Here is a 27346-nt window from a genome sequence, read left to right as displayed (position 1 = left end):
CAATGATGTTATTTTTCCGTGATTTCTCTGTAAAGGGTTAGTTATTTGTCAATCGGTCCAATTTCAGTCTGGTTCAATTTAATCTGGCTCAGTGTCATATAGAATAGACAATTCATGTTCTCGGCACGTTTATTTTCAAGAAGTGCCTTTTTGAATTGTCATATTGAAATCATCATTAGCCTACAAATCAATTAATTTCTCACACAACTTTTTTTCCTTTAACCATGCAGGTGAATGTAAAGACACCACGCAGTACTGCAGTGAGGTGAAGAGACTTAACCTTTGCTTCGTGGAAATGTACAAGCAGAGATGTTGCCAATCGTGTCTACAACCACGTGACGCTGGCTCCGCCTAGTGGTGACAGGCTATAACAACAAGGCCCACATCACACAGGACTTTGTCGCAGAAAGTAACCGAAAGACTGAGATTGGTGGGAGGAGGATGAAATGCGAGCGGCTGCTTTCGATCCCTGCACATGTATGAACTGCACACTCGAGTTTATTCATTTTCTATAAGGGAATTTTCAACCCAATAAATGGCTAAATTGGACTGAACCTGGCTATGAATAAACCAAGAGCGGTTTGAAATGATAAAGTGTTCACTGTGTGGATAAGGACATTTGGAACTCAACTTATTCCCACAGACCTACAACCTTCCTTGAACCACCTAGATAAGGCAAAACACAAAAACCCAACGGTACCTATCTTTGGGCTTAGAAATGCGTTAAAACAGAATAGATTGTCCATGTGTTGTTTTTAATTTATGGTTATGTCATTCAACTGACTGTTCAAGTGTGAGCATCTACATAAGTAGACATTCTGTTGATCAAACATCAGTGGACATCAAAATAGATGCTACTGTACAGCAGAGCTCAAAAGGGAAACTGTTGCCCAAGCATGTTACTTGTTTCCAATAATCACCTGTTACACCATTTAGCTCCATTGAAGCTCCCCAGTACCTAACTGAGTCTTTGTGCAACAGCTGCTGTGCAGATACATTCCGCTCGCCAGTGTGGGAAAAAGTTTGTAAAGTTTGAGATGAACTCATTTGACCCTTGTCTTCAATATATCCTACCGATGTGCTGCATTGTAAAATATGTCCTGTATATACTGTGTTTTAAAAGTGCAATATTGTACATTGAGTGTTTGTCGTTTCTGTGCATCTCTGTTTTTTTCTTTATACACAACATGATCTCTCTTTTTGTCTTTCGAATCCTCGTTCTGAGACTTACCGAAGCACTTGAAGAATGAGATGTTTCCGCTGGGTTTTTAATTTGCATGTTGTCAAGTGCAATCTCCAGTTATTTTGTAAGATACTGTATATTACAATATGACACGCTGAAGAAAAAAAAACTAAACACATACCGTACTCATTATCAGTGTTTCTCCTTGGCTACTGATAACTATATATAGCATATTTTGGACTATTTGCTTTCACGTGTTTTGTGATAATGCAATTTGATTGAAGGAAAACTGAAAGTATTAAATCAGAAAATAAAGTGCTCAAAAACAATTATAAGAGAATAAAAAGTTGTTTGGTTTCTAAACACATTCTGTGCCGACTTGTTTTTTGGTCGCTTTCCGTGTCCTACTATCAACTATCAAGCTGATCTATCGATCAATTTATCCTCCTGCGTTTTAAATTAACATTATAATCCTAGCTCATGGCACCAGACTTATTACCACAGGACTGCATGATGCATTATTGCATTATTATAATTTTTATAAAATAAAGTATATCAATTACATATCTTCAATTATCAACACTTGTGCCCAATCACGACCACCTCAGATGTGTTTAAGTGCTAGCTTTGGCTCTTTATTACCCCACCGCCACTGCACTTTGCATGGGGGCCAGTGCGTTGTCGGGGGGTAGCTGGAGGCTGTTGTCCTTGGGAGACATTTTGCTGAAGTACTTGTGGCCCCTGTCATCGCTGTCCTCAAACATGTAGCCTGGAGGAAGCTCGAAGCTGGCCGGGCACACGGTGATTCTACAGCGAGGACAAGAAACGGCAAGGTTCACACACAGTCTGTCGCCTGGTAACTCCGGGCGTACAAGCAGGGCCTGACTGTTGGGCTTGACGCACTTTCTTTTAGTCAGACTTATTCTGAATCTTGGTTTTTCGGGATATACCTGAGATCATGTGTTGGCTGACCTAACTGTCAAATCTGTGGTCGCAACCATTTTCTGCAGAACCTGTTAAATACCCTTGAGGGAGTTTCTAGAAAATAGGTTAGGAAGTACCTCTTTGGCGTGAACTCGGAGCGATACATTGTAGAGTCCTCCATCGGAGCGTCGCTTCTTGGAGGCTGATTGGGCGGCTTGAAGTTCTTATTGGGGGTCAGCTCATGGGCCGTGAAATGGGCCTTGAGGGAACAGGATCAAAAAGCGTTATTTAATTTACAAAAGTTCACCAGGTTGACTTAATGCTAAAGTAATTTCCGCTGCTCAAAGGGGACAAAGCTAAGAATAGAAATAAGTGTAAATGCCCTGAAGGTGGTGAGATCCTCGATTTTCCCCCTGGATTTGTACATTTCATCATTTCGGACGATGGGCTGCCTGGTGTGGACCCCCCAGGAAGGGAAGTCCTCCCGCATCGTGGTGCGATTCTGCAGTTAAGGAGCAGATCAACATTATTTTTCATGCAGTTTCTTCGAATCAAGAGTCTTTATCCTAACCGGCTGTGACATCACATTCTGTTTAGCGAGAGATCAACTAGGAAGAGGTCAGATTACTGCAGGGTGCAGCTCAAAACTTTAAGAGAAGCAGCCACCCTGTTAGACACTGTTCTATTGTCCCCCTGGTAGAGGGATTTGGAAAGTAAATTGCATGCAAACACACACACTCTATGCTGATAAATCATTCGAGCTTTACTCGTGGAGATGTGGGAGTTTTGGATATCTGTCCAGCATCAACCATTCAGCCACATTGTGCCTATTTTAAATTGACCATGCCCTGTGCTAACGAAGGGATAAGACCCATTAAACTGCTGCTTCCTACCTCTAAGGGAGCGGAAGACATTTTGGCTGTGGGCTGGGCCTTGGCAAAGATGAAAGGCTGGATCTGGTGCTTCACGTAGGCATTAGCCATGGTGGTGCCCATGTCCATGTGCTCTGTAGGGCCCACATACATCTCCTTCTTGTGGAAATGGGGCAGGGAGATGGGCCACGACTTAAACTGCTCCTTATTCTCCGTGCTTCCCTGGATGGGAAGGCTAGACGCGGCCATGCAGGAGTACTGAAGAATGAAACAAGATGAAAATAAACTAAAATTAGCCATAGAAAACCAATGCTTGTCCCAGGTCAGATAGTAACGTCAAAGTCCCTCCTTCTCTCTGCGTTTCTAAACAATATTGCCAAGAAAAAGGACAAGTGTTTGTTTTGCCGCTGTTCAACCCACACGTCTGATAAGAATGTTGTGTAGCTCCTCAGAGATTTGTAGCTTAAACACCACCTAATACCAGATTCTATCATTTCTACCGAACATACCAAAGCTTAACCATCTAGCCTTAATATCTAGGCGTAACCAATTTCAAATATAATACCTGTATCCATCCACAACCTAGTACCTCTCATACTACCATTAGTATGAGTATACTATACTACTACTGCAAACATTGTTATCCCCAAGTACACTTCCGCTCCCTTTCCATCCAGAGATCCATCTCTGGAGCAACCGCAGTCAGATGTCATTTGGCACCGCCGTACCTCGTTGGTCTTGGGCTTGCAGCTCGCGGGGACTCCCCCGGCCAGACCCTGGAAGTCATGGCGGTTGGTGGTGAGGCTCTCTAGGGGCTGACCGCTGGGCTTGTACGTCTCCGGGGGCCGCTGCCAGCGGGGCTCCAGCACGTGGGAGACGAAGGCGTGGCGGTTGGAGGTGAAACTCTCCATGGGGATGCTGGTGCTCGGCACCACGTTGGGGGGCTTGAAGCTCGCTCGCTGGGCCATGGCCCCCCCATGGATGAAGTCGTCCTGGAAGGTGGTGGGACCGCCGAACTTGCAGGTGGGAGGTCGGTAACTATATTTGGGCTTGATTAGCGGCTGCCTGTGGATCTCCCACTGTTTGAAGTCGTCTGAGGAGAAGTTATAGGTTTAAGTGAATCGGTTTGAATCAGTTGTCTGACAACTTTGAAGTTTTAACTGCTTTTCGGAATACAATATGACACAGTAGAAGTCAAGGATAGACCGAATGAAAGCAAACCTGTATATTGAATACTGCTTATAGTTATACCATTCCAATTTAACAGTGAAAAATGCAATTCCTTTTTACATTTCAGGGCATTCACTCTGACATGGGGAAAATTAAAAACACACCTTTGTAGCTCGGGATGGTCACCATCTTATGTTTGTCCATGCTGTGAGTCATGTCTTTGGGCCTGACGGCGAAAGAGGGCTGTGAGAACTCGTAGGGGTTGAAGTCCTTGTTGTAGGTGGTTCCAAGGTCGATCTTCTCTGGGTTAGGCCTGTACTCAGCAGGCTGGCGGCCCTGTCGACGCGTGACCTCATGGGCAATGAAGTCTGTCCTTTGTTTTAACAGAGAGACAGAGAGAACAGTGAGGGGACTCACACAAACATGGCTTCCTGTTGAAAGAATGTATCCAGTGGAATATATTTATTAAGTTTGATTCGAGCCCCTAGCATTAAAGTTAGTTTACTTAAAGTCTTGTTATCTTAATTGTCTTTGGTCAATATTTATATTTGATGCAATGAAAGCGAGCGTGAGACAGAGACAGAGACAGAGACAGAGACAGAGACAGAGACAGAGAGAGAGAGAGAGAGAGAGAGAGAGAGAGAGAGAGAGAGAGAGAGAGAGAGAGAGAGAAAGCGAGAGAGAGAGAGAGCCCTTGACGGTTGAAAGGAAGCAGGAGAATATATTACAGGTGAACTCAGGTCTCAGGTTTCACAATCTTAGGCCAAGACCAGGGCTTCTGCTAATAGCATACCTGACCGAACACTTACTTGAACGTCGTAGTGCCGTCCATTCTCTTCTTATCTGTGTCTATCTCTGGCTTGGGTTTCATGCTGTTGGGAGGGTTGTACAGACCCGTGTACACTGGGAACCGCTCCGAGTACTCTGTCAGATCACATGTTGTTGTGTTCCCTTTGCCATAGAGAGATGTGGGCTTGTGTGGGCAACGGTGCCGTCTACAGGGGAGCATAGAAAAGTCAATTAAGCCATTATGCCTATGGGTTTATATTTGACTGGCAAGAGGATGGTTGTCATGTAACATTAAGTAGGAGGGTATCTACTCTGGGCAGGTTGAGGCCAAATGCAGCAAAGACAGACTAATTCAATTATACATATTTTTCTATATTAACAATTATTTCTTACTAAATCCTAATAAAAGTCCCTTCAGGTTAACTTGGCTTTGGGGAGTTTACGTTTGAATGGCAACAATTATTGACACACCGGCTTACCTTCAGAAAGTGACATTGACCTTTTAACTACATGGGAGTGTGTCATGACAGTCAACTACAGAGTATTATGTATGTATATATAATAGACAGTACATACCCACAGTTACAGAGCTCACAAACACACTTCTTCATTTTCCCCAACAGCCCGTGAACTTGTGCTCAACAATTCCGTTGCCTTGGAGGCAGCTGGTGTCCTAGCAACCGGCTAGCGTCCTGATCCCGACGTAACGTCATGACGCATCAGCCAAGGGGCGTAGTTTGAGGGACGAGCTGACTGTGTACTGAACTTCCGGGGAAGCAACGTGAGTCGAAACTTGTCCACATGTTTGCCAATAGAATGTGTTTATTCTGATGACATGAGAGAGTTTGTCTATACGTTTTGTTTGGGTACTTGAAAATGTATATGTGGAGATACCTTGTGGTTGGTACAGTAGCTTGTTATTCATGAAGTGGTGCTCTTTAGCGAGCTAAGCTAGTGTTATCTGTAGCCTCTGCGTAGGTTACCTGTCAAAATGTACACTCAAGGCAACTCTCTGTTGTATTACAATTATTGTTGGACGTATTTAGTATCGGAATACACGTTCTTTGAATTAAGACAACCGTAGAATTTGCATACGTTTTCTATTCAGCCTATTGCAAGTCGAAAAACAGGTACATTTACACTATCCAAGTAATGACATTATTGTTTTTGACATGATAAATGATCTGTTTAGGTATGTAATCATGGGCCACAAAGGCCTCGACAAGATCATTGCCCTACAGAAAAATCCTGCTAACATCAGAAACCTCTGTATTCTGGCACATGTTGACCATGGTGAGTATACTGTCTAATGTGTGACCATAGGAATGGAAAGTTGTAACGTTATTTTGTAGTGAATTTTATATAACTGTCACCTTAATAAAACTTATTGAACACCTAAAAACGTGTTGAATATCTACAGGTAAAACCACCCTAGCGGATTGCTTGGTGGCCAGCAACGGCATTATATCAAGTCGCCTTGCTGGGAAGGTATGTTCTAAATGGCACTTATTGTTAGAATTTCTTAAATAGCAAACTCATTATAACCCCCCCAAAAAACATGTTCCTCTTCTGCTACGTTTGTCTCTGTCTGGCTCAATTTTCATTACCCAACATATCTGTCGATTTATATTGCTCCTAAAGTTGTTTTTGTGTTTACAGTTGAGGTACCTAGACAGCAGGGAAGATGAACAGCTCAGAGGAATAACCATGAAATCCAGTGCCATATCTCTGCACTATGCGTTCGGTGAGTATGCACCATGGTATGCCTGTGACTAATGTAATTGGTAGAGGACTTTATTTTATCTGCACATTCAAACCACAAAGGAATTAAAAAGTTATGATGAAATAAAACTAAACTACTATCTACTGTAAAAAGATTGTCTCATCTTTGTGAACTTTTTAGAGATCCAACATGTAAATATCGGTAGCTTAGAATTTGAAACGTACTATTTTGAATGTTTTCCCATTATCTGCTGTTGTGTGTGCATGCTCTCACCAGGCGAGAAGGAGTACTTGTTGAACCTAATCGACTCACCCGGTCATGTGGACTTCTCCTCGGAGGTGTCCACTGCCGTGCGTCTGTGCGATGGAGCCATCGTCATCGTGGATGCAGTGGAGGGAGTCTGTCCACAGGTAGGTGTTGCTGCTGTGGGCCGTCAAACAGCAAACAGTTCACAGATTACCTTTACCTACTTAGCTATTATGGAATGGAGTCAGGTCAGTTAAAGTTTATAAAGGGTATACATGCTGACACTGATGAACATTGACAGGTAAACAATAGAGCTACTCTCTAATAGTCGACTAACCATTAGTCAATCTGAAGAGGCTTGGTTAACCCTCCAGGACACCGCTATTAGGAATAACCGCACCCCCGGATGGAGCTCCATACATCCACACGCACTGGACACAAACGCATGTTTTATTCAATTCATTTGTTTGGTCAACTGTCAAGCTCCAATGCAATTGCTTGTTTATAAGTACAAGTTGTGTGCAGTTATAAGTTGTATAAACTGCTTTGTCACTTTTGTAAAAAGATGGCTTATTATTGTAAAAAAAATAATTGTTACAGTTTTGGATTATCTGTAAAGTAGAACAATGTTAACTCTGTTTCTTTGAGAAAACAGCCCTTAAACTCTAACAATTTTCACATACCCCGAAAAAATATATTGACACCATTTCTTGAGAAACCGCAGTTAGTTGACTATCAGCTTAAAAGTAGCCCTTAAAAAAGAAAGAAAATCATAAGTCGTTGGCAGTCCTACTAAGCACTAAATCCTCTGGGGGGAACCCATTAGATACCTCGCTTCTGGCTAGCAGATGACAATCTAACCACCGTATATTAGGGCTGGGTGATCAATCGGATTTTGATCGCGATTAGTGTCAAACGATCACAAAACTAATATTATCAAGTTTTTTTTTTATGTTTTATAGAAAGTCCTGGAAACAGCTGGTTACATATATGTACATTATTTTAGATTTGAACATTTTATTTTTTACCATTTTGTGTACTTTTTAAGGCGATATTTCGAAGTTCTCAGTTACAAAGTGTCTTTTGGTAAAGACATGCTGAATAAATACATCATGTTTTCAAACTCAAAAAAAATTATTTGGATAATCGTGATTTCAATATTGACAAAAATAATCGTGATTATGATTTTTTTCAATAATCGAACAGCCCTACCGTATATTAAAGTAGAAATGAGAAATACAAAATTGGAACAAGGCAAAGTAAATGACCACGGTAAATACAAATGCAAATATCTGACGTCATCAAGTGGCAGCGTCAGACGAATCACAAACATCAGCACTATTTATGTTCTCCTATAATTATCGGAAGTGGTATTTGGTTTGTTAACAATAATGACTTTGAACATTATTGATTGATCCCAGTGTTAATATCTGGCTGGACGTGTGTCTGTAGACCCAGGCGGTGCTGCGGCAGGCCTGGCTGGAAAACATCCGACCCGTCCTGGTCCTCAACAAGATGGACCGGCTCATCTCTGAGCTGAAGCTCACCTCTCTCGAAGCCTTCACACACCTGCAGAAGATCCTGGAACAGGTGACCTAACCTTTAACCCCTGACCCCTTACCATGACACTCCACACACCTGCAGAGGATCCTGGAACAGGTGACCTAACCTTTAACCCCTGACCCCTTACCATGACACTCCACACACCTGCAGAAGATCCTGGAACAGGTGACCTAACCTTTAACCCCTAACCCTAACCATGACACTCCACACACCTGCAGAAGATCCTGGAACAGGTGGCCTAACCTTTAACCCCTAAACCTAAACATGACACTCAACACAACTGCAGAAGATCCTGGAACAGGTGACCTAACCTTTAACCCCTAACCCTAACCATGACACTCAACATAATCCTGGAACAGGTGACCTAACCTTTAACCCCTAAACCTAAACATGACACTCAACACACTGCAGAAGATCCTGGAACAGGTGACCTAACCTTTAACCCCTAACCATGACACTCCACACACCTGCAGAAGATCCTGGAACAGGTGACCTAACCTTTAACCCCTAACCCTAACCATGACACTCCACACACCTGCAGAAGATCCTGGAACAGGTGACCTAACCTATAACCCCTAACTCTAACCATGACACTCAACATAATCCTGGAACAGGTGACCTTCCATAATACCTCAGCCTCACTTCAACCCCTTAACCCCATTTCCCTGGCCTCAACCCTATCCCTTACCCCATTCATGTTTCCATTCAGTTAAGTGTGATAAACCATAACCGTTTAGCACGGGTATCTCCGATATTTAGGTGTGTGAGTGTAAATCTGTCATTATGTCATTGTTAGATGACATTGTTCCTTCTAAAAACAATTGTGAAACATTCTTATATTATATCCGTTTATTAAACGTATAGACGTATTCAATCAATTGCCCAATATTAGGTTGGTTGTAAAGCTTTCGGCAGCCTGTGAAGCATGATTAATTAAACAATTTTCTTGGAATGAAGTTGAGGTTAATCTACTAATCAAACAACAGTTATATTGTTGGCCTAGTATGTCTCTACACAAGGAATCTGTCCTGGCTCTTTGCTTTCAGCACACAGTACAACAACCGATATGAAGATCCCCCTTGTGTTCTGTGTCTTGTGTGCGTCCTGGTGGGCCAACAGACTGATAATAGCACCGGGGAACGGTGGACCTGAACAGAGTGTTTCTCCACAATGTTTGCTAGAATCTAGCGCGGGAGGAAACAAAATCAAGCCCCGATATTGGTTGGTGCTTCGGCGCAGACGCCACAAATTTGCATTGGATGGATCGCAAATGGCCACAGGCACGGCCCCACTCGCTGCTGCCACGGTGACCGCTGCTTCTCTTCAGCAGCTCTCAATTGAAAACGAATGACTGTCGGCCCCGTTTGCCCCATGAATCCTTTGGTGTGAGCGTTCAGTAATACACATCGTCGTCATTAATGTTATCATGAGCTACGACTGTGTGCGCTGGGCAATGAGGCTGCGGTCACACTACATTAACCTGTGATGTGGTTAACGGTTGCTTCCCAAAGGAATGCTGTGGGGGCGTTCTCTTGGGCTACGGGGGGAGTTCAAGAGATTTACTTAACATCGGGCCTAGAGTTGGCGAGAGGTTTAAAAATGTTATTGTTTGGCTGAAACACGTATTCTGCTCATCTACAAAAAAAATTTCTTGATTTTTATATTGTTTCTATGTTTATATTGTAGGTGAATGCTGTGACAGGCGCACTGTTCACATCCAAAGTTCTGGAGGAGCGGGCCGAGAAGGAGGAGCAGAAGGAGAAGAAGGAGCAGAGGGAGAGGGACTCCTCTGGGAGCCAGGCGGGGGAGAGCCAGGCGGCGGAGACCCCGGGGGCGGACCAGGTGTACGACTGGAGCGCTGGGCTGGAGGAGACGGACGACTCCCACCTCTACTTCTCCCCGGACCAGGGCAACGTGGTGTTCGCCAGTGCCATCGATGGCTGGGGATTCAGGTACCGGTCAACCCCTGAGGTTCAGGGGGTCATCGGTCGTTTAGCCAGATGCTTATTAGTGGACTTTTTTTATTCAATTGGCCACAGGTGAGGCTGAGAACCATCGAGGCGTACGATTGATTTGAGGGTAACTAAAACGAAAAGAAACAACTCTGCGCAACCGAGTTCCTATTTTTTGGGTTGTGGCTATAAGTTAGGGTTTAGGGTTAGGGTTAAGTTTGGATAGAGCAATTCTGAATCCCTAGTATAATTTGAAATGCAAGTGTGCTGTTGATTATGAATAGTGTTCAGTATTTAACTAAAGAGCCAGTGGACCCACTGTATCAGATGGAATTTGTACACTGTTATTTAAAAAAAGATATCTTGGGTTGAGAGATTTTGGAAAAAGGAGGGCGTGCTATCCCCATGGTTACGACCCACACCGACTTTTTGATACTTTTTAGAACCGTTGTTGTGTAACTGTTAACTAACATTGTGTAACTAACCCTCTCTCGGACCCTCAACCCTACATCACTGCTCAGACAGCTTCACCCTCCACACACACATACACACTATCGTTATAACCCTTGGACACTGGTATTAAATAAATCGCTGCTCAGACGGAACTTCACCATCCACACGCACTGTGGCATTACACTATTATTGTCCGAAAAGCTCAACTTTCTCTCGGAAATCGCAGTCAACCGATGCCCTGACAGAGCTCCACACATCCACACAAACTGCCAGTGCCCTTTGGTGTTGACGTCAGAGTTTACCTCGGAGAAGTCGCTCTAATGTCACGAAAAGAGTGGAATGTTCACATAGTGTTGTGGGGAGAATTGCAAAAACATAGGATTTTACCCCTTCCTTTCAGCAACAGTGTTCAAATCACATAGATTACTGTGTTGACCGTCATATAAGACAAATGACCACGTTTAAGTGGTTTGGGTTCACTGGCTCTTTAACAACACAGTTCATTCAAGAACTCATCCATTCATGCACGTTTATTTTTGTCTACAGTACCATCAAAATACCTAGAGGGGGTGCTATAACATTTGCCAAACTCTTATAGCTATTCAAATTCTGCATTATTTTGATCCCCACTAGATGGGGTTGTCAACTTAATTATTAAAGATGACGTCGTTATATATTTATATAGTGTATGGAAATACAGTTTTATTGAATGAAAACACAGGCCATTAAGAGATGCAGGTAAGGGCCAGACATCTTCCTTAAGAACATCCGAGGAAAGACCACGGACCCTTTCGGCCCTTGGTGTCCCAAACTCCCCCAATTGACACTACGATGCTCTTTGCAATCTCCACAGTGGTCTCCCAATGTGGAGGTATAGATTGTTGCATGTTTAATGGCAAAAGATCAGGTTGTCGAGACCCAGTTCCTCCCAGCAGCTGTGTCCTTCTGATCACTTTACGCTATAAATAGACCAATTAATTCCCTGTCGTGGCAGCAAAATATCCTCCGTGGCTGAACCCAACTCCCATCTACCGTTGCGCCGGGGAAACTGAGGAGGAGGGGATTTCAAAACAAAATGCTCTCCCTCTCCCAAATAGCTGCGTTAACAACAACATCTTCCTTAACACCGCTAATAAGCCCCAGCGACAAACAAAACTTCACCCAGGCATCACTGACACCAGTGATGGTTTTTCCAATGTTTTACAAACAACACTAGCATTCAAGTTAAGAGTTAATACTTCTTGGATGTCTTCCCTTTTTTTCCGCCAGCATTCAGCAGTTTGCCCGCATCTACAGCCAGAAGATGGGTATTAGGGAGGAGGTGCTGTGTAAGACCCTGTGGGGGGATTTCTTTCTCAACGCCAAAGCCAAGAAGATCATGAAGGGGGCTCAGGTAACTCAGGACCATGCTTCCAGCTCATATAAACCCTGTCCTCCTCCTCGCTACTGACTCTCCTTCCTTCAGGCCTTTGACCCTAGCTCTTGTCTTTTGTCTACTTTCTATAAAGTTCAAGTTATTATTTTCACAGCGAGGAAATCTTCTACTCCAATGAGTATTCCAATGAGCTGTTTTCATATAAAGCGGTCTATCATCTGATCTGGGGTCATGCTTTGCGTCAAAATCTCTGGCTGTTCCATGGGATTTCTGTTGTTTCTGCCCTTCATGCTCAACTTGGTCCTTCTGCATTTGTGCCGCACTGGCACACAGCTTTACATGTTACATGATATGTACCTCAGTGTTCTATGTTGCTAGCGTCTCGCTTTGCTTACCAACGCAGTCTAAAGGTCGTCATTCGAGCACAAAAGTTGGATAGCAAAGGGCAAGCACATGCAGCCTCAATTATCATATTAAGCTTGGCAGAGCTGAGCAGAGATTTTCCGCTCAATGTTATCACAGGTCAGTGGTTTTCTAACGCTTATTTTGCAGTGAGTGTTATAATGTGGATGTCAAAGCAATTGCCAGGTTTTCGGTCTTTAAAATGTCTCACACCTGCTGTGCATCAAACAACAGTCTCTGTTACTCTCCAAACACAAAAACAGCTAAACTAGCTTGAGGTTTACCACTGAGACACAGGTAAGTGTGTATCGTCCTCCGTGTTAAAAGAGTGGCATGGGTTTAAGTCATTTCACGAGGTGCTGCTAGCACTAAGGCCTGTTTTCTATGGGTTCTCGTCTTCCGTGTTGATGGTCGTAGGTCAGGTGTGTAAATAACACGGATAGATAATGTTTATGATACGTCGTTTTTATTTATTATACATATATGGCGGTCTTCAGGTGTTGAAGACTTCGGCCCTTTCAAGACATCGTGTGTTTGTGTGTGTGTGTGTGTGTGTGTGTGTGTGTGTGTGTGTGTGTGTGTGTGTGTCCTTAAATGATCACTGACCAGATGCTGCCAGGCAATGAAGGTGAACAAATGATAAATTGATGGACGCTGTATAGCCACACTATCCATTCATGTATTCTTGGCCAGATCATTTCAGCCCCCCATCCTCATTCATTTACTTTGCGCCATTCAGTAAGTGGTACTCCTGTCATGCTCCGGTGGTGTCTCCTGTCCTCACAGTGCTCTCTGTGTGTGTGTGTGTGTGCGCGTGCGTGCGTGTGTGTGTGTGTGTGTGTGCGCGTGTGTGTGTGCGCGTGATGAATGAGCACTGGGCACACGGCAGCCCAGTACCGGTTGTCCGTCACTCTCGGTTAGCTGTCGACGGCAGGGACTCAGCCGTCCCTGTGTCTCCCTGGCAGCTGTCTGTCTTGACGGTTTCACAGCGACTAGCCGTCCTCTCGTCTCCTTCTTATTCAACACAGCGCCGTGTCAGGTTGTAATCGAGCGCCCACCCCAAACCCTCCCATCCTTTAGCCCCTTTTAAGCCTGAGTGGCGTTTACAGCCCGAATGAACGCGGTTAGCGTGGTAACGCCGGTGAGATTCCTAATGGACTCCCATCAGCCACTCCTGGGCTCACTCCACAGCGACCGGCCTGCTGCCCACTCGCTACGATGGCACTACACTGACCCCCGCTCACTGTGGGCTCGCCGCTAATGGAGCGAGTGGTTCTGTATTCCATGCAAAAGGGTTGACAAAGCAAACCACGGATGCGAGCCCAACCCCCCCCCCCCCCCCCCCGGCCCTCCTTCAATTATTGGCAAACCAATGACACCCAATTACCACGGGTACCGACGCTGAAATCATGGCCTCATGCCACGTGTGATCACTCTCAGGCGGATCAATGCAGCGACCGATGGGCGTGCGCTGTGATCGATGATGGCGCTCCCCTGCGGCCATCATCAAAGGACCTAGCGGCGTATCCATCTGGCGCTGCCGGTGGACGCTAGCGCAGACTAACGAACGCGCTCAAGGTCGCGTTCGGAATCGCCCGGTGGTTTATACTGATTGGCCGGTGAATGGTTCCTGTGTTTGTAAATGTGTCTAGCCGGCAGCTTTTATTCCTTCAGGCAGGCGGTCGCCCGCTGCTAGGCACCGACAGCGACGGTGACCCCTTCATTCATCCCAAAGCCGACCGGCCATTAAATGGTCGGTCGGGGTCATCGATGGAATGGCAGGGGGCTTTTGTTGAGCTATGGGGCTCTGTGCTTGCTTTGGCCTCCTGGCGGAGTGTGTGTGTGTGTGTGTGTGTGTGTGTGTGTGTGTGTGTGTGTGTGTGTGTGTGTGTGTGTGTGTGTGTGTGTGTGTGTGTGTGTGTGTGTGTGTGTGTGTGTGTGTGTGTGTGTGTGTGTGGGGGGGGGACGGGAAACATGAAACTCAAACTTTTATTCAATAGTTTTCGGCGGTGGTAACATCCCACAAGGGTTTTCTAATCGTCAAATAGCCTTTTAACACGATTAGCTAAACAATACACCATTAGTACACGGGTGTGATGGTTGCTGGAAATTGGCCTCTGTAAACCTATAGAAAAGTCATTTACCACATGAAAAACGTCTAGACTTATAATGTCAGATTTATTTAATGTTATATTCATTGAAAACAAATGTGCTGTTCTTTCAAGAATGAGGACATTTCTAAGTGACCTTTTTGAACGGTAGTTCATATGGATGTGAGGAACAGCTCGACAGGACATGAAAAGACTTCCGTTTATGTGTTTTAGTCGTGTTGTTTCTGTCAAGCCAACACATTGCACCCGTACTCTGATGCTGGTCGAATCTCTATCTCTTTCCTCATTCTGACTGTGAGGAAACAATGTGTCTCTGCCAAGCATGCAAACCTAGGCTTTATCATGGTGGTTTATAGATGGATCAATTGATAGAGAGAGAGTTGTATATACTTGATACTCTGATGAGAATGCTTGTTCTAATGAGGATACGTCACATCTGTCTGTCTCTCCATCCCTTTGTCCTGCAGGCCAAAGGGAAGAAGCCTCTCTTTGTGCAGCTCGTCCTGGATAACATTTGGACGTTATATGATGCTGTCGTCACCAAAAGGTGGGTGAGCAGCAACCTAATCTGACCCTGTTCAGTGTTTGTGATTGGTTAGAAATGGTTATGTGATGTCCCTTAACTTTAGGTGTTATTTCCTTCATATCGCGCTGTGAAATCTTTTAACAACTACCTACGCTAGTCACATATTCTCAGAAAAGCACATCCAATGCAATGTTTTTAACAGTATTTGTTGAGAAACTGTTTTGTGTTGAAAGGTGGCGAAACCCGAAATAAAAGCTGAATAAACAAATCACACACTTCATTTGCACTTGTGTGATCTTTCAATTGATCCAAAAAAGTATTATTTGGTGCAAACGCGAAACGTCCTCCATCTTCTATTGTCTTCCAGGGACAAGGAGAAGGTGGAGAAGATGATGACCTCGCTAGGGGTAAAGGTCATGGCCAGGGACTCCCGTCACTCAGACCCGAAGGTCCTGCTCTCCGCCATCTGTAGCCAATGGCTGCCCATCTCACAGGCTGTTCTCTGTATCCTCACTCTGTGCGTGTGTGTGTGTGTGTGTGTGTGCGTGTGTCCTGTTGGCCTCATTGCCTTAACAAAGCCCTTCATCCCGTGGCATGCCATATTCGCCTTTGCACTGCCAATCAGAATTTCAAGGGCTGTGCTTAGAAGCACCAAGTTAACCTCCGCTATTCATGCGGCTCGAAAATGACACGCTCACATTCTAGGGTCACTTCAATGTCTGCAACTAAATGCTAAACTTCTTAAATAAGGGTTTGGGATCCATTAAGTCTTGTTTGCTTCGTGTCAGTGTGTTTGGGTCATGTCGTTGTTCTTAACCCCAGCTGTAGCCATGGTGTGTGAGAAGCTGCCGAGTCCTTTGGACATCTCCACAGAGAGGGTGGAGAGGCTTATGTCTGTTGGGGCGCGCCAGTTCGACTCCCTGCCAGAACGGACGCAGGAGTTAAAAAATGGTAGGATACACATGCACACACACACACACACACACACAGACTCACAAACATACATGCTCTGAAACTCTGAAAAACAAAAAAAATCTGCTGATCATCATGGATACATGAAGGCTTGAACTACAAGCAGCAAACCTTGGGCATGTGTTATTCCTTGCATGTTTGTATTTTACAAAGACTGTTAGTTGTTGTCAATGTGAGTCCATAGTTGTTGTGTGTCCTTGCTTGTGGTTCAAGGCAGGCATGTGACCTTAGCTGTGTGTGTGTGTGTGTGTGTGTGTGTGTGTGTGTGTGTGTGTGTGTGTGTGTGTGTGTGTGTGTGTGTGTGTGTGTGTGTGTGTGTGTGTGTGTGTGTGTGTGTGTGTGTGTGCGCAATGTGTCCGTCCCGTTTTGATTAGTACAGTCATAGTGTACCAGGCTTCTCCAAGCCATGACCCAGCTGTCATGTTCAATGATTATTCTTTCATTTTAGCTTTTTCAAGTTTTTGAAGCTGGTTGTCGACCAAAACGTGCCATAGTGGGGCCAAGTGGTTCGCCGGCCAACCCCCCCAGCAGGCCAACCAGTTACTTAGCCAGAATAACCATGGCACCCTGGCCACTGGAAGGGAGAGGGAGAAAGAGGGGGAGGGAGAGAGGGAGAGAGAGAGAGAGAGAGACAGAGAGGGGGGGAGGGAGAGAGAGAGAGAGGGGGAGAAAGAGAGAGAGAGAGGGAGAAAGAGATAGAGAGAGAGAGGGAGGGACGAAGAGATAGAAGAGGGAGAGGTCGAGAGAGAGAGACTACCTTTTTCCTGCATGTTATTTCAGAGGAAATTGCATGAAGAGATTTGATGATTGACTTGATGATATGAAGCATCCAACATACCCTGTCGTTTGTAAATGTGAGATGGATTGATTTAACCAGTACAACGTCTTGACCAAAGGCAATTACATCAGAGCTTAAGAAGTAAATCCGAAAATGATAGCCTCTATGCATGAAATCTTTCTGCTAGTTCATTCATTAGGGTTCCAACCGATATCTGAATGTTCGGTAGAGAAAAGGAAAGAAAAAAAGTCCACCCATAGTGCGTATCTTTCACTGCCTGTAACGTAGGAGGTGGTGTCACTGCTGCAGAAATCTAGTTTTTATCAACTGATCCTTTTATGCCTTTTCTTTTCTAAATGGTTTAATTGGTAAAACAAATGTGTTAAAAACGCAAAACAACAATATCCCGCCAGTGGCCTTCCAATCCACTCATCAGTCTGACTTTGTTACGGCAGAGCTTCAATGCAGTCTTAAAGTTTCCAAACAACACAGTTTCCAAAGTATGGGAGTAGGCCTACTACGAATTATCACAAAGCAAATCGGTGGTTTGAACATTTTTGAATAAATTTCATGGCAGGACGGATGCTATTTATCCGGTGAGAAATCACACAGGCGCTGTTGTGGGGGACGGATCACCATGAAAGGAAAAACATTGCCACCTCTTCTATTCACGTTTACTAAATAACAGACACAGTATCATTAGTGGGTAGAGCTTTTTGGTGACTTTAGGACTCGTTTGAACATGTGACAATGGCTTCTAAATACCTTTTATTATGCGAACCCCTCTAAAACCATTAATGCTTTGGTCTCCAGCAATTGTACGGCAGCTGTCAAAGTGTTGCAGGATTATTCAAATAATATTTGAATATCCAACTACAAATCTAACAAATTATAATTCGGTCATCCCATATTAGGCCATTGTGATGATGGCTAACGTTACCTCAGCTGAAGCGTTGACATGAAGCGTTCACTGACGTCTACCGCCCTTACTTATATATTTTAACCCTGGGATATTGAGCCGAAATCTAAACCTAGCCTTCTACCTTCAGTTCACAAAGATGCGTAGACGTAAAAAAAACGTGAATATTTTTTGGTATTTCAATTTGTTCATCTAAAAAAAACACAGAAGGGAGATGCGACTACGTACCAAACAAATATCAGAATATTCGCCACAGCCCTTTTCCTGATAGAAAGCACTACACTGTGCCTTGAATGCTATTTATTTTTGGGGCACTTTGCTCATACTGTGTCACTCTTGGTTAAAATAACTAATAAGAAAATGGCTACTTCTCTTATTTGCTGAAAGATCCAGCCTATTTTTTGTCACCTAGCAACCATGTGCCCTCTCCATCGCACTCAAGAACAGCTTGGAATCAATGCTGTACCCATGCACTGTACCATGTGACAACGCTCACCGCACAACACTTTCCTTTTGAATGGGGCATCAGGGTTCGAGGTTATAGTAGAATCTCTTTTTAAAACGGTTTGTTCTAAATGTTAAGCCCTTTGACTCCAGCTGATACGGAAGAACTGGGTTTGGAGGGGTCTGCCCGGCATGTTTCCTACGAAGACCTTGAGTCCACTCTTTGTGTGTTACAGCCTTTGTCCAGTGCTCCAGTGCGGCCGAGGCGCCCGTCATCGTATTTGTGTCCAAGATGTTCGCCGTAGACGCCAAGGCCTTGCCCCAGAACAAGCAAAGGTCAGGGCTGTTTTTTTTTGCTGTTTGTGTTCGTGTGGGTGCGCGTGCGTGTGTGCGCACGTGCTTTTTCATCCAATAGATGGTGCTGCAGCCCTGTCTGCCCCCTCCTGAGAAGGCTATAGGTATTTGACCCTGCCTCAACCAAAACGTCTGCTACCATTCGGGAGACATTAGTATGAGCAGACATGAGTCATGGTAAGGCTGGGTGATAATTACCATGTATCCTATCGGATCTGTTCATTAACACCCATCTGATTAGTGTCACCCGTCTGATAAGTGTATCTGACTGATCCAAATTGATAACAAGAAAATATGCTCTTACAAATGGTTTGAAACATACAATGGGAGATCACGTATCTTTCGATTCCATACATCATAATGAAAGTAATGAGGTTTTGAGAGTCATTACAATGATACATTATTCTAGTCTTCCAGCCTTAGTGTTTGGAATGGATGCGCTGATGCTCTTCTTGTTTTCAACACTCATACATTCGAGTAATCGTACAATACCATGGTGAGGTGCCATGCTAATAGTCTTAAAATACCACACATGCATCCGTTCCGAGCAAGTATTGCCCCCAGTGGGAATATTATTTGAAGGCTTGTGGATTAATGCCTGTGGTTACTGCAGCGGCGCTACTTGGCAAAATGTGATGTTGTGCCCTGCGTGTGAAAACTAAAAGTTGCTTATTGCCCTTCACCCCTTGTCTCACACTGTCAAATATTGGTATTAATAGAAGGCCACTGCACAGTGCCTTCTATCATATGGTTCACGGTCATCTTCCAAATCACATGGTACACTTTTGTGAACCTGAACGCTCACAGGGCGTTCAGGTTCAAAGTGAGCGTCGGTTGTGTTTTTTTCGTTTCCCCCCCCTCCATTTTCTTCCGTCTATGTCATCCTTGGAGGTGAACCCGGGGTAAGCCACAGACCCGAGAGCCTCCTCCCCCCACAGCTAATGACGGATGAGCCCGCCCCGGCCCTGCTCCACTTTTAGAAACACCAACGTGGTCAAAAGAAACCAAAAACTCAAATGCATCGGATGACTCCTCATTCCATGATCTCAATCAATTATTTTAACTCCACCTCCGCCATTTGTTACATGCCCCTCTCAAAAACACTGGGGAGGGGGGTCAATGTTGCCGCTTCCTGCATACTAGGAGGTAGGGAGGGAGGATGGATGGAAAGAGAAGGAATCCGTACACTTTTAAAAGGGGGCTACAGTAAGAACAGGCTGCCACGATTTTCTTATTGAAAGCAGATGTTTGTAGGGAACTAGGATTGATGGTGGAGCGCATTAGGACTCCCCTGTTGGTTAATGGCTGGTGTGTGTGTGTGTGTGTGTTTGTGTGTGTGTGTGTGTGTGCGTGTGCGTGCGTGCGTGCGTGCGTGCGTGCGTGCATAAGGGTCCTAATAGCCTTGAGAGTGCTCTTTGTATCCCCATCTGTGTAATGCTATGGCATGAGAGTGATCTGTGTATGCAACAATAACAGCACGGCTCTCTCCGAAGACGAAGTATAGAGAAATGAAGGGCAGTGAGGGAGTTCTAACTCTTTCTATGTTTTTAGAGTCTGTGTTATTTTCCCCGATTTATTCTTGTGTGACCGATGGAACAGTTTTGTTAATAGTTTTATTTTATCAAGTAGACACATGTTTATAGGAAAATATGAAATTGATCGATCTGGCATAGGTTGCAATTGGTTATGAAAATGTCAATGTTTTTAATTGAATTGAGGCAATCAATGTAAAGTAGGATATATACTATTGCTTTAAATAACGTTTAAAGTTTAAAGTTAATTTTTTTCGGAGACTAAAGAAATCCTACTCAAAGTGCAACTGAGCAACTCAATTAATGCAGGCAGTGAAACAATAAAAATTATAAACAGAGTTTTACAATCAAACCTCTCCTCTGAAGGTGGTATTTCTGCCTTTACCTTCCCCTCTCCCTCCCTGTTATGTATGCCTAGATCCTGGGTGTATTTCATGATCCAACTATAGCCGCTCTGGTTGGCGTCGTTTCTCTCTCTGTCTCTCTCTCACTTTCTCTACCTCTCCCTCCCCCCTGTCACAATATGGGCTCCTAATTGCAGCCTGTGCCATTGCTCTCCCAAGGAAACAGAGCGGCAAGCTGACGAGGGTAGATGTAGACAGCCTGTCAGAGAGGGGGGAGGAAGAGATGGATATATGAAAAAGGTGGGCTGGGATATAGGGTATATGTAGGGTCTCCACTCTAACAGTGCGTCAGGAGGTAAAGGCTGTCTAAACACCTGCTGGATGAGCTACCCGCCACTGGCATTTCTGACGTTGCCGTCTTGTGCTGAAGACAAACACGCATGCATACATGCATGCTTCCTCGCCGGCTTGCTTTCTAGATCGACGGCATAATGCGGTATTTATCTATAGGGTACAGCCAATCAAAGCGCCCGAAGGCCTATGTAGCAGGAGATCTCAGATTAATATTAGATGCACTGTATTTCCTCGACCTCTGCATACATGATGGGCCTGTGTGGGCATATATATCGAAATGTTTCCCACCTCATGCTGTATTTATGACAGCATGTCAGGTGTGAAGCACCGGAGCCTTCCGAGCCCGAGCCTGGGAAGAAAAGGCCCATATTGGTGGAGGACTCACCCAGCCACAGGTGCTGAAGCTGAGGAGCGAGCCATCTGCGGCATTCCCTGCCTGGCTGACCTACATTGTTTGAGTGGAGGACACGCTCGCATTCACCCTGCATATCGGAGTAAAAACAAACAAATATGCGGTAGTACAGCAGCTCAGGCCCCTGCTATACTCTGCTAGGTCGACCGCATGAATCGGAGCGCACAAGCCCCCATCCCGTCCGCACCAAATCACATGGCTACACTCTGAAACCTCAGGGCCTGAACCATTACTGCAGCTCCTATCCAAGCCTCCAGCCCAGTCTCTAACATCATAACTGTATTATTATTAGTGATATAAGTTTGGTTTGTTTATAGTTCTTGATCACGGTCTCGGACCACAAAGCTATCACTGTCAATAGTGACGGTGATTGATCATGGTGATTGATCATTCTGCTAACCCTGGTCTGCATCAAAAGGGAAGAAAAAGTGAAGCATTAAAGTTAATAACACAATTCAAGGTTGTTATTAAGAGTCGATCAAAGTTAGATTTTCGAAGTATTCTATCATAATAAAAAAATAAAATGAATTTTCTGTCAGATTATGTATCGGTTTTTACTTACTTGAACATGAATGTGATGTTATCCTACCTCAGCGATATTAACTGAATATATTCCTCTGGCCTCGAACCGTTTTGCCAATCCTATAGAAGTTGACTCACCATGACACTCCGTCATGTTTCACTCAACAAACTGTTCACACTGAGCGTTGTCTGGCGCGATCTGAACTCGCAGCGTGTGTCATAGCGAAGATACTGCCATGACTCATGGGCTGTGTCACTGGAGCTGAGCTATTCACTGGTGATCAGTGCTTCGTCATCCCGTGCCCTTCCGTGTTTCAGCATCCCGGAATCCCTTTCACCTTTTCCCTTTACCTGGTTGCATAAGATGTGATTAGTTTAGGCATTTATATATATATAATATATATATGAATCTGAATCTCTCTCTACAGGGGTGAGAAGACCACCTCATGTTGCATTGTGTTTCTGAAGACCATTTCATCTTTCAAAATAACTCTACTACAGAGATCATTATTACATTTACTTGATATATATTATATATATATATATATATAATGTATATATATATAATAAATATATAGAATATAACATTTAGCACTTCCAAGCAAAGTCCTTCATATCTCTCCTCCATCGTACTTTTCATGATGTATTATGTATGTTTATACTTGCTGACTATATATTGGGTAGTAGCCGGACAACGTTTTCAATTTAAAGTAAATGGTTGCCTTCAGTCTCAAGTAAATGTAATAATGATCTCTGTAGTAGTTATTTTGAAAGATGAAATGGTCTTCAGAAACACAACGCAACATGAGGTGGTCTTCTCACCCCTGTAGAGAGAGATTCAGATCACCCTGTTGTTCGTGCATTCGATGATTGTTATTTTATCTATTCCTTAATCTTAATTAAGTTTCCAGTCTATTGTAAATAACCAGCCTCATGCTAAGTGAGTCATGAGGCGATGAGATCATCCCAGAGTCAGGTGTGCTAGCCTAGCACTTAGTCAATGATCCTCTCCTTCCTCTGGCCTTGATCTGTCACCTGGAACCGCTATTCAAATTAAATTAGATGAAGAAAAACGTTATTTATACTCCGGTGGTAATTCCTAAAGCAAGCAGGCATAGTAGAGGACACATGAACAGGCATATTATACAGACATAAGAGGGTGCATGATAGAAAGTGCATGATAGACAAAGAGTTGCGTATTGAAGACGTAGGTTCATTAGCTTTGTACATGTTTGTGATCTTGGAAATAGCACTATTTAATTAATATGGAAAGCAAGTCTGATCGCACTATTCATATGGGGAGAGATTTTTCTCATTATCATTACTACTAAGTGTTATTAGGTGAGTAGTCATTTTAATGCACTGATGGCATTCAGCAATTAAAAAAAATGTGGAATGAAGTCCAATGTTTCATCTTTTAAAACTGCTGAAACATCCGCTCTCTTTTAAAGGTGTTCATTAAGCATGGACTGAAATGCAATTAAACTGATTCTTCTGTGCAAATTCTAACCATAACTATCTTAAATAACGCTGAGCAAAAGTTTCCCTTGTGTATGTCGTTATGAGATTGATTGTGCATGAACTGTATTGTAGAACGCTTAATGTCATCAGAATAATCCATGGAAGTCTTTACTGTTTACGATTCTATGACGGCATGCCTCCCCTATTCCACTAATGTTAGGACAAGTTGGATGCAAAGGCTCACGATGGATGGATATCAATTCATTTTTTCGGCGGTTTCTTATGCATGTATCAACAAACCAAGTCATTGCCCCAAATGACTTACAAAATTACTTTTAGTGCATTACAAATATAGATAATATAGAAATATAACAATGACACTCTATATTTTCCTTCTGATGTGGCACATTCTGGCTGACCGGCCAGTAGGCTTTGTAATTGTCATCTTTCTTTGAATGAATGAATGAATGAATGAATGAATGAATGAATGAATGAATGAATGAATGAATGAATGAATGGCGCTGTGGGGACGCGCACACTTGCACATCGCTGCAGGGCACTCATCTTGGGGCCGTTGTCATGGCAGCCATCATCAGTTTGGCACTGCAAAGTAGTTCTAAGGCCAGTCCAAGGTGGGAGAAATGACAGCTGAGCCTCCCTCTCCCCATACACACACACACACACACACACACACACACACACACACACACACACACACACACACACACACACACACACACACACACACACACACACACACACACACACACACACACACACACACACACACACACACACACACACACACACAGACACACACACACACACACACACACACAGGCATAATAGCATTTGTTTGCCTGGTGTTTTATTGTCCTGTCCGACTGGCTGGTGGTGTTAGGTGTTTTCATTAACGGTGTGGTGGAATCATTAGGGGGTATAATAATTTCAAAGAGCAGCCAGCTTCATCTATGCATAGATCAACAAAGGACTATCCACCAGGGCTTGTGTTCATGGATGGGATAAGGCCATATGTAAATGGAGGAGTTGCTCATTCGATGAATAACACTATATTACACTACTATTCATAGGAAGAGAGATTTGTCTCATAATTATTGCTACTAATAGGTGTCAACTTGGGTCTTGTCAAAGTTCACTTGTGTCATGTTAATTTATATTAGAATGAATGTGCAATGATGTATACAAATGCATACATATTTATGATTTCAAGGTTACATTTTGCACAGAACAACCTGTCCATAAGAATTATTTGCAGTATTTCAGTCCCAAACAATAGGCAAGTTGCTAGTTTATTTTTTAGTTGAATTTATTTATCTTCGGGCAAGGGCAGACTATCAGAGGGATAGTTCTGTTAAGAGCCGAGTTGAGTTGCTCCTCTCCACCACAGAGGAGGAAACCTTATAATATACACATTGACCGGTAGCTACAAGTGTGTCAATCAGACATCCAAAACACTGACATTTGTCTCAAATTACCAAATGAAATATAGATTGTTGCAAAGCTGCATCAATGAATGAACGAGTGTTGCTTGGTCCACAAATGAAGATTCAACTGTTCGCAAGCCAATTTTTTATTATAATCATAATAATAGTCTCATTGCAATAAATGTGTCATGACATCGGAAAATGTATTTGTGCCAAATGTTAAACTTGGATTCGTAAATATGTGTGCAACTCATTGCACATTCATTCAAATTTCCAATTTACAAGACGAAAATGTATAGTTAAAAGTTAGAAGGATTAATCCTTCTCCATATTTCATGTTTTGACAGATAATGTATTGGAGAATACGTTAACTTGTGCATCAGACATCATTTCAAAATCTGAATGCAATACAAACTTTAAAAAGGATAGAGGAATAGAATTACTTAGTGTGTGGCAAGGTCAAATGTGTACTGTATGATCAAAGTCAGCGATTACTGGTTTATTAAAGCGCTTTGAATCTCCCAACAAATCGCAAATTTAAAAACGGATGTGAGTCTGCATTCCAAAGAGATGTTTTGTTTGTCTAAACAGGCAGCCACGGTTGCACGATAGATGAAGACAACCGTTGTCAAAACCACCTCCAGAGGTGGTGCATGCTTCTTTCGATTGACGAGAGATTCTTTGTCGTCCAAACCTAATCCCTTGCAGAATCAATGTCAAGTCACATCCTTGGCACCGAATACACCAGTCGTCAACTAATATAATGCGAAAAGGCATCCTAGACCTTGCATTTCTATTATAAAACATGATTTATAGTATTATCCAAAGCAATGTCAACCTGGCCACCAATGTGGTTTTGTCTCCACCTATTCTCTGAGATTGTGAAAACCATGGATTTGGTGCACATCCCAAACCTTTTGGTGTGTGTGCATAACAAGCTGGGGTCTTTCTGTGTGTATTGTTCCTTTTGGGAAACAGATATTTTTCCTTTATCTTAATAGAATCAAAGTTTGAAAAAGGTTGTAGAAATATTGTTGCAAATATTTAACTGATGTAAAGAGGGCTTATGTATGGGTAAGTTCAAAAACTGCTGTGATGGTCAGAAGACAGTTTAAAGATATAGTTACTCGTTTGATGCCTTACCCGTGACTTTTTAATGACCTTTACCTCAATTTACTCTTGCTTTGTATAAAATAATTTGCCAAAAGACGAGATAGAAAAGAAAATAGCAGTTTCCTAATATTCTACTAAAGCATTTTGGACATTACGGCACCCAGGCATGCTTTATTTCCGCTCCAGTCAATGACTATTCTGAGTGATGAGTTAAAATGATTTTTCAACCCTCCGCTTTGGACAGTAGTCTGTCCTTTTGGATTTCCAAAATCGACTTCCAATTTCTAATAGTTACCCAGCCTCCTGCTGAAGAGGTTGCTTGACCACCAACTCCTCATCTGGCGTTCTGGATATAGCAGAGCTGACGTCAAGTGGAAGCCTGCCGACCCAAATAAACAGCCTCCCTGGCCCTGCTGCTTGCTGTGTTTAGTCACAAGCCGAGATGTTTGTAAATCACTGATAAACAACGTCCACACATCTACAACACATTTCAACTTTTTACATTTGCATCAAAGGAAAAAGGAAATCTTAAGAAATCTAAGACAAGCAACAGGGTAAAACACCTGGTATTGTTATGTGGGTATTTCACCCAATGATGCGGTGGAAGCTAAACTAAAGAAAACGGCTAAAGAAATCAAAGCCATGGAAACCTCACCATGGGGCATTTTAAAAGATCCATAACCAGCACTCAGTACGGGGGACGTTTCTATGCACCCCAAGTCTGGCGGAAAGTATCAGCGATGAAAGACCTCTGATGGTGAAAATGACCGTAATGCTGTGCAGCTTTTTTCTCCTCCCTCTCCCTTCTCCGTTTCCAATCATCCGCTTTTCTTAACGATCTGCTTGTGGTTTTGAACGTCCTGCTCAGATGTTTGGAAGCCATTACCTAATTTACCACAAAGTGGTGAGGGCACAGTCTCCACACTGCTCCCATTATTAACCAATAAGTGACTTATTTGACCTCGCATTGATGATCGCACACACACATGCGTCCATGCACACACACAAATGGGTACACACACACAGACAGACAGACAGACACCTACACACATCACACAAACAAACACAAAATGCAAACACACCTACACATTACACCGATAAACACAGAATGCTCACACACTGGAAATGGGGGGGGGGGGGGGGGTGGTGGGTGAAGAGAACAAAGTGTTGGGCATATGTAAAAAGCCTGCCTTTCTTCACTAAAGCATTTTCCCCGTTTCTGTGGTTTTCTTTCTCCTCTAATTGTGAGGACCCCCGGAGGCACGGCGTGTGCGCGCGTTCGTGCTATGATGTACCGCTGTTTTTTTGTTTTCAGTTGGGCCACAGTGTTTCAGCGGTCCCCACACATCCCTGTATTCAGAGGCGGGTGCTGCCCTCCTTGCTAAACACCACAGCCGTTCGCTTCAG

General features: G+C 43.6%; 3 protein-coding genes across 6 annotated transcripts in view; 2 read left to right on the top strand and 1 right to left on the bottom strand.

Annotated features, from left to right (window-relative positions):
• adamtsl3 (ADAMTS-like 3) overlaps nt 1-1580 on the top strand; it is a 140952-nt gene extending 139372 nt beyond the window's left edge. Inside the window, exon 32 of the mRNA XM_056607041.1 lies at nt 231-1580. Coding sequence (XP_056463016.1) covers nt 231-355 — 125 coding nt within the window. The 3' untranslated portion in view covers nt 356-1580. The remainder of the gene's footprint in view (nt 1-230) is intronic.
• On the bottom strand, nt 1260-5590 carry saxo2 (stabilizer of axonemal microtubules 2). The gene is made up of 8 exons (XM_056607046.1): nt 5515-5590; nt 4959-5144; nt 4314-4522; nt 3708-4072; nt 3001-3237; nt 2490-2609; nt 2245-2366; nt 1260-1990 (listed from the first exon to the last, which is right to left on the bottom strand). Exons 1-8 carry the CDS (start codon nt 5547-5549, stop codon nt 1822-1824), a joined length of 1443 nt encoding a protein of 480 aa, XP_056463021.1. The 5' UTR covers nt 5550-5590; the 3' UTR covers nt 1260-1821.
• Nucleotides 5591-5669: 79 nt separating this feature from the next.
• efl1 (elongation factor like GTPase 1) overlaps nt 5670-27346 on the top strand; it is a 71812-nt gene continuing 50135 nt past the window's right edge. Inside the window, exons 1-12 of one of the 4 annotated variants that reach the window (XM_056607524.1) lie at nt 5670-5719; nt 6131-6231; nt 6359-6426; nt 6598-6682; nt 6938-7071; nt 8360-8497; nt 10157-10422; nt 12145-12268; nt 15231-15310; nt 15657-15793; nt 16118-16240; nt 18639-18738. In XM_056607524.1, coding sequence (XP_056463499.1) covers nt 6141-6231; nt 6359-6426; nt 6598-6682; nt 6938-7071; nt 8360-8497; nt 10157-10422; nt 12145-12268; nt 15231-15310; nt 15657-15793; nt 16118-16240; nt 18639-18738 — 1346 coding nt within the window. In that variant the 5' untranslated portion in view covers nt 5670-5719; nt 6131-6140. The other 3 variants (XM_056607523.1, XM_056607525.1, XM_056607527.1) reach the window with 3 other exon arrangements.

Source organism: Gadus chalcogrammus, chromosome 14 (assembly GCF_026213295.1).
Source record: "Gadus chalcogrammus isolate NIFS_2021 chromosome 14, NIFS_Gcha_1.0, whole genome shotgun sequence".
Classification (NCBI taxonomy): Eukaryota; Metazoa; Chordata; class Actinopteri; order Gadiformes; family Gadidae; genus Gadus; species Gadus chalcogrammus.
This window is presented reverse-complemented; position numbering and strand designations above follow the sequence as displayed.

Excerpts from the sequence above, each read along its gene's own strand:
- saxo2 (XM_056607046.1), bottom strand. The coding sequence starts at position 5,549 with ATGAAGAAGTGTGTTTGTGAGCTCTGTAACTGTGG. Across the intron at positions 2,367-2,489 it reads AGGATCTCACCACCTTCAGG|GCCCATTTCACGGCCCATGA; the intron begins GCATTTACACTT and ends TGTTCCCTCAAG. Across the intron at positions 1,991-2,244 it reads TCCGAGTTCACGCCAAAGAG|AATCACCGTGTGCCCGGCCA; the intron begins GTACTTCCTAAC and ends TCCTCGCTGTAG.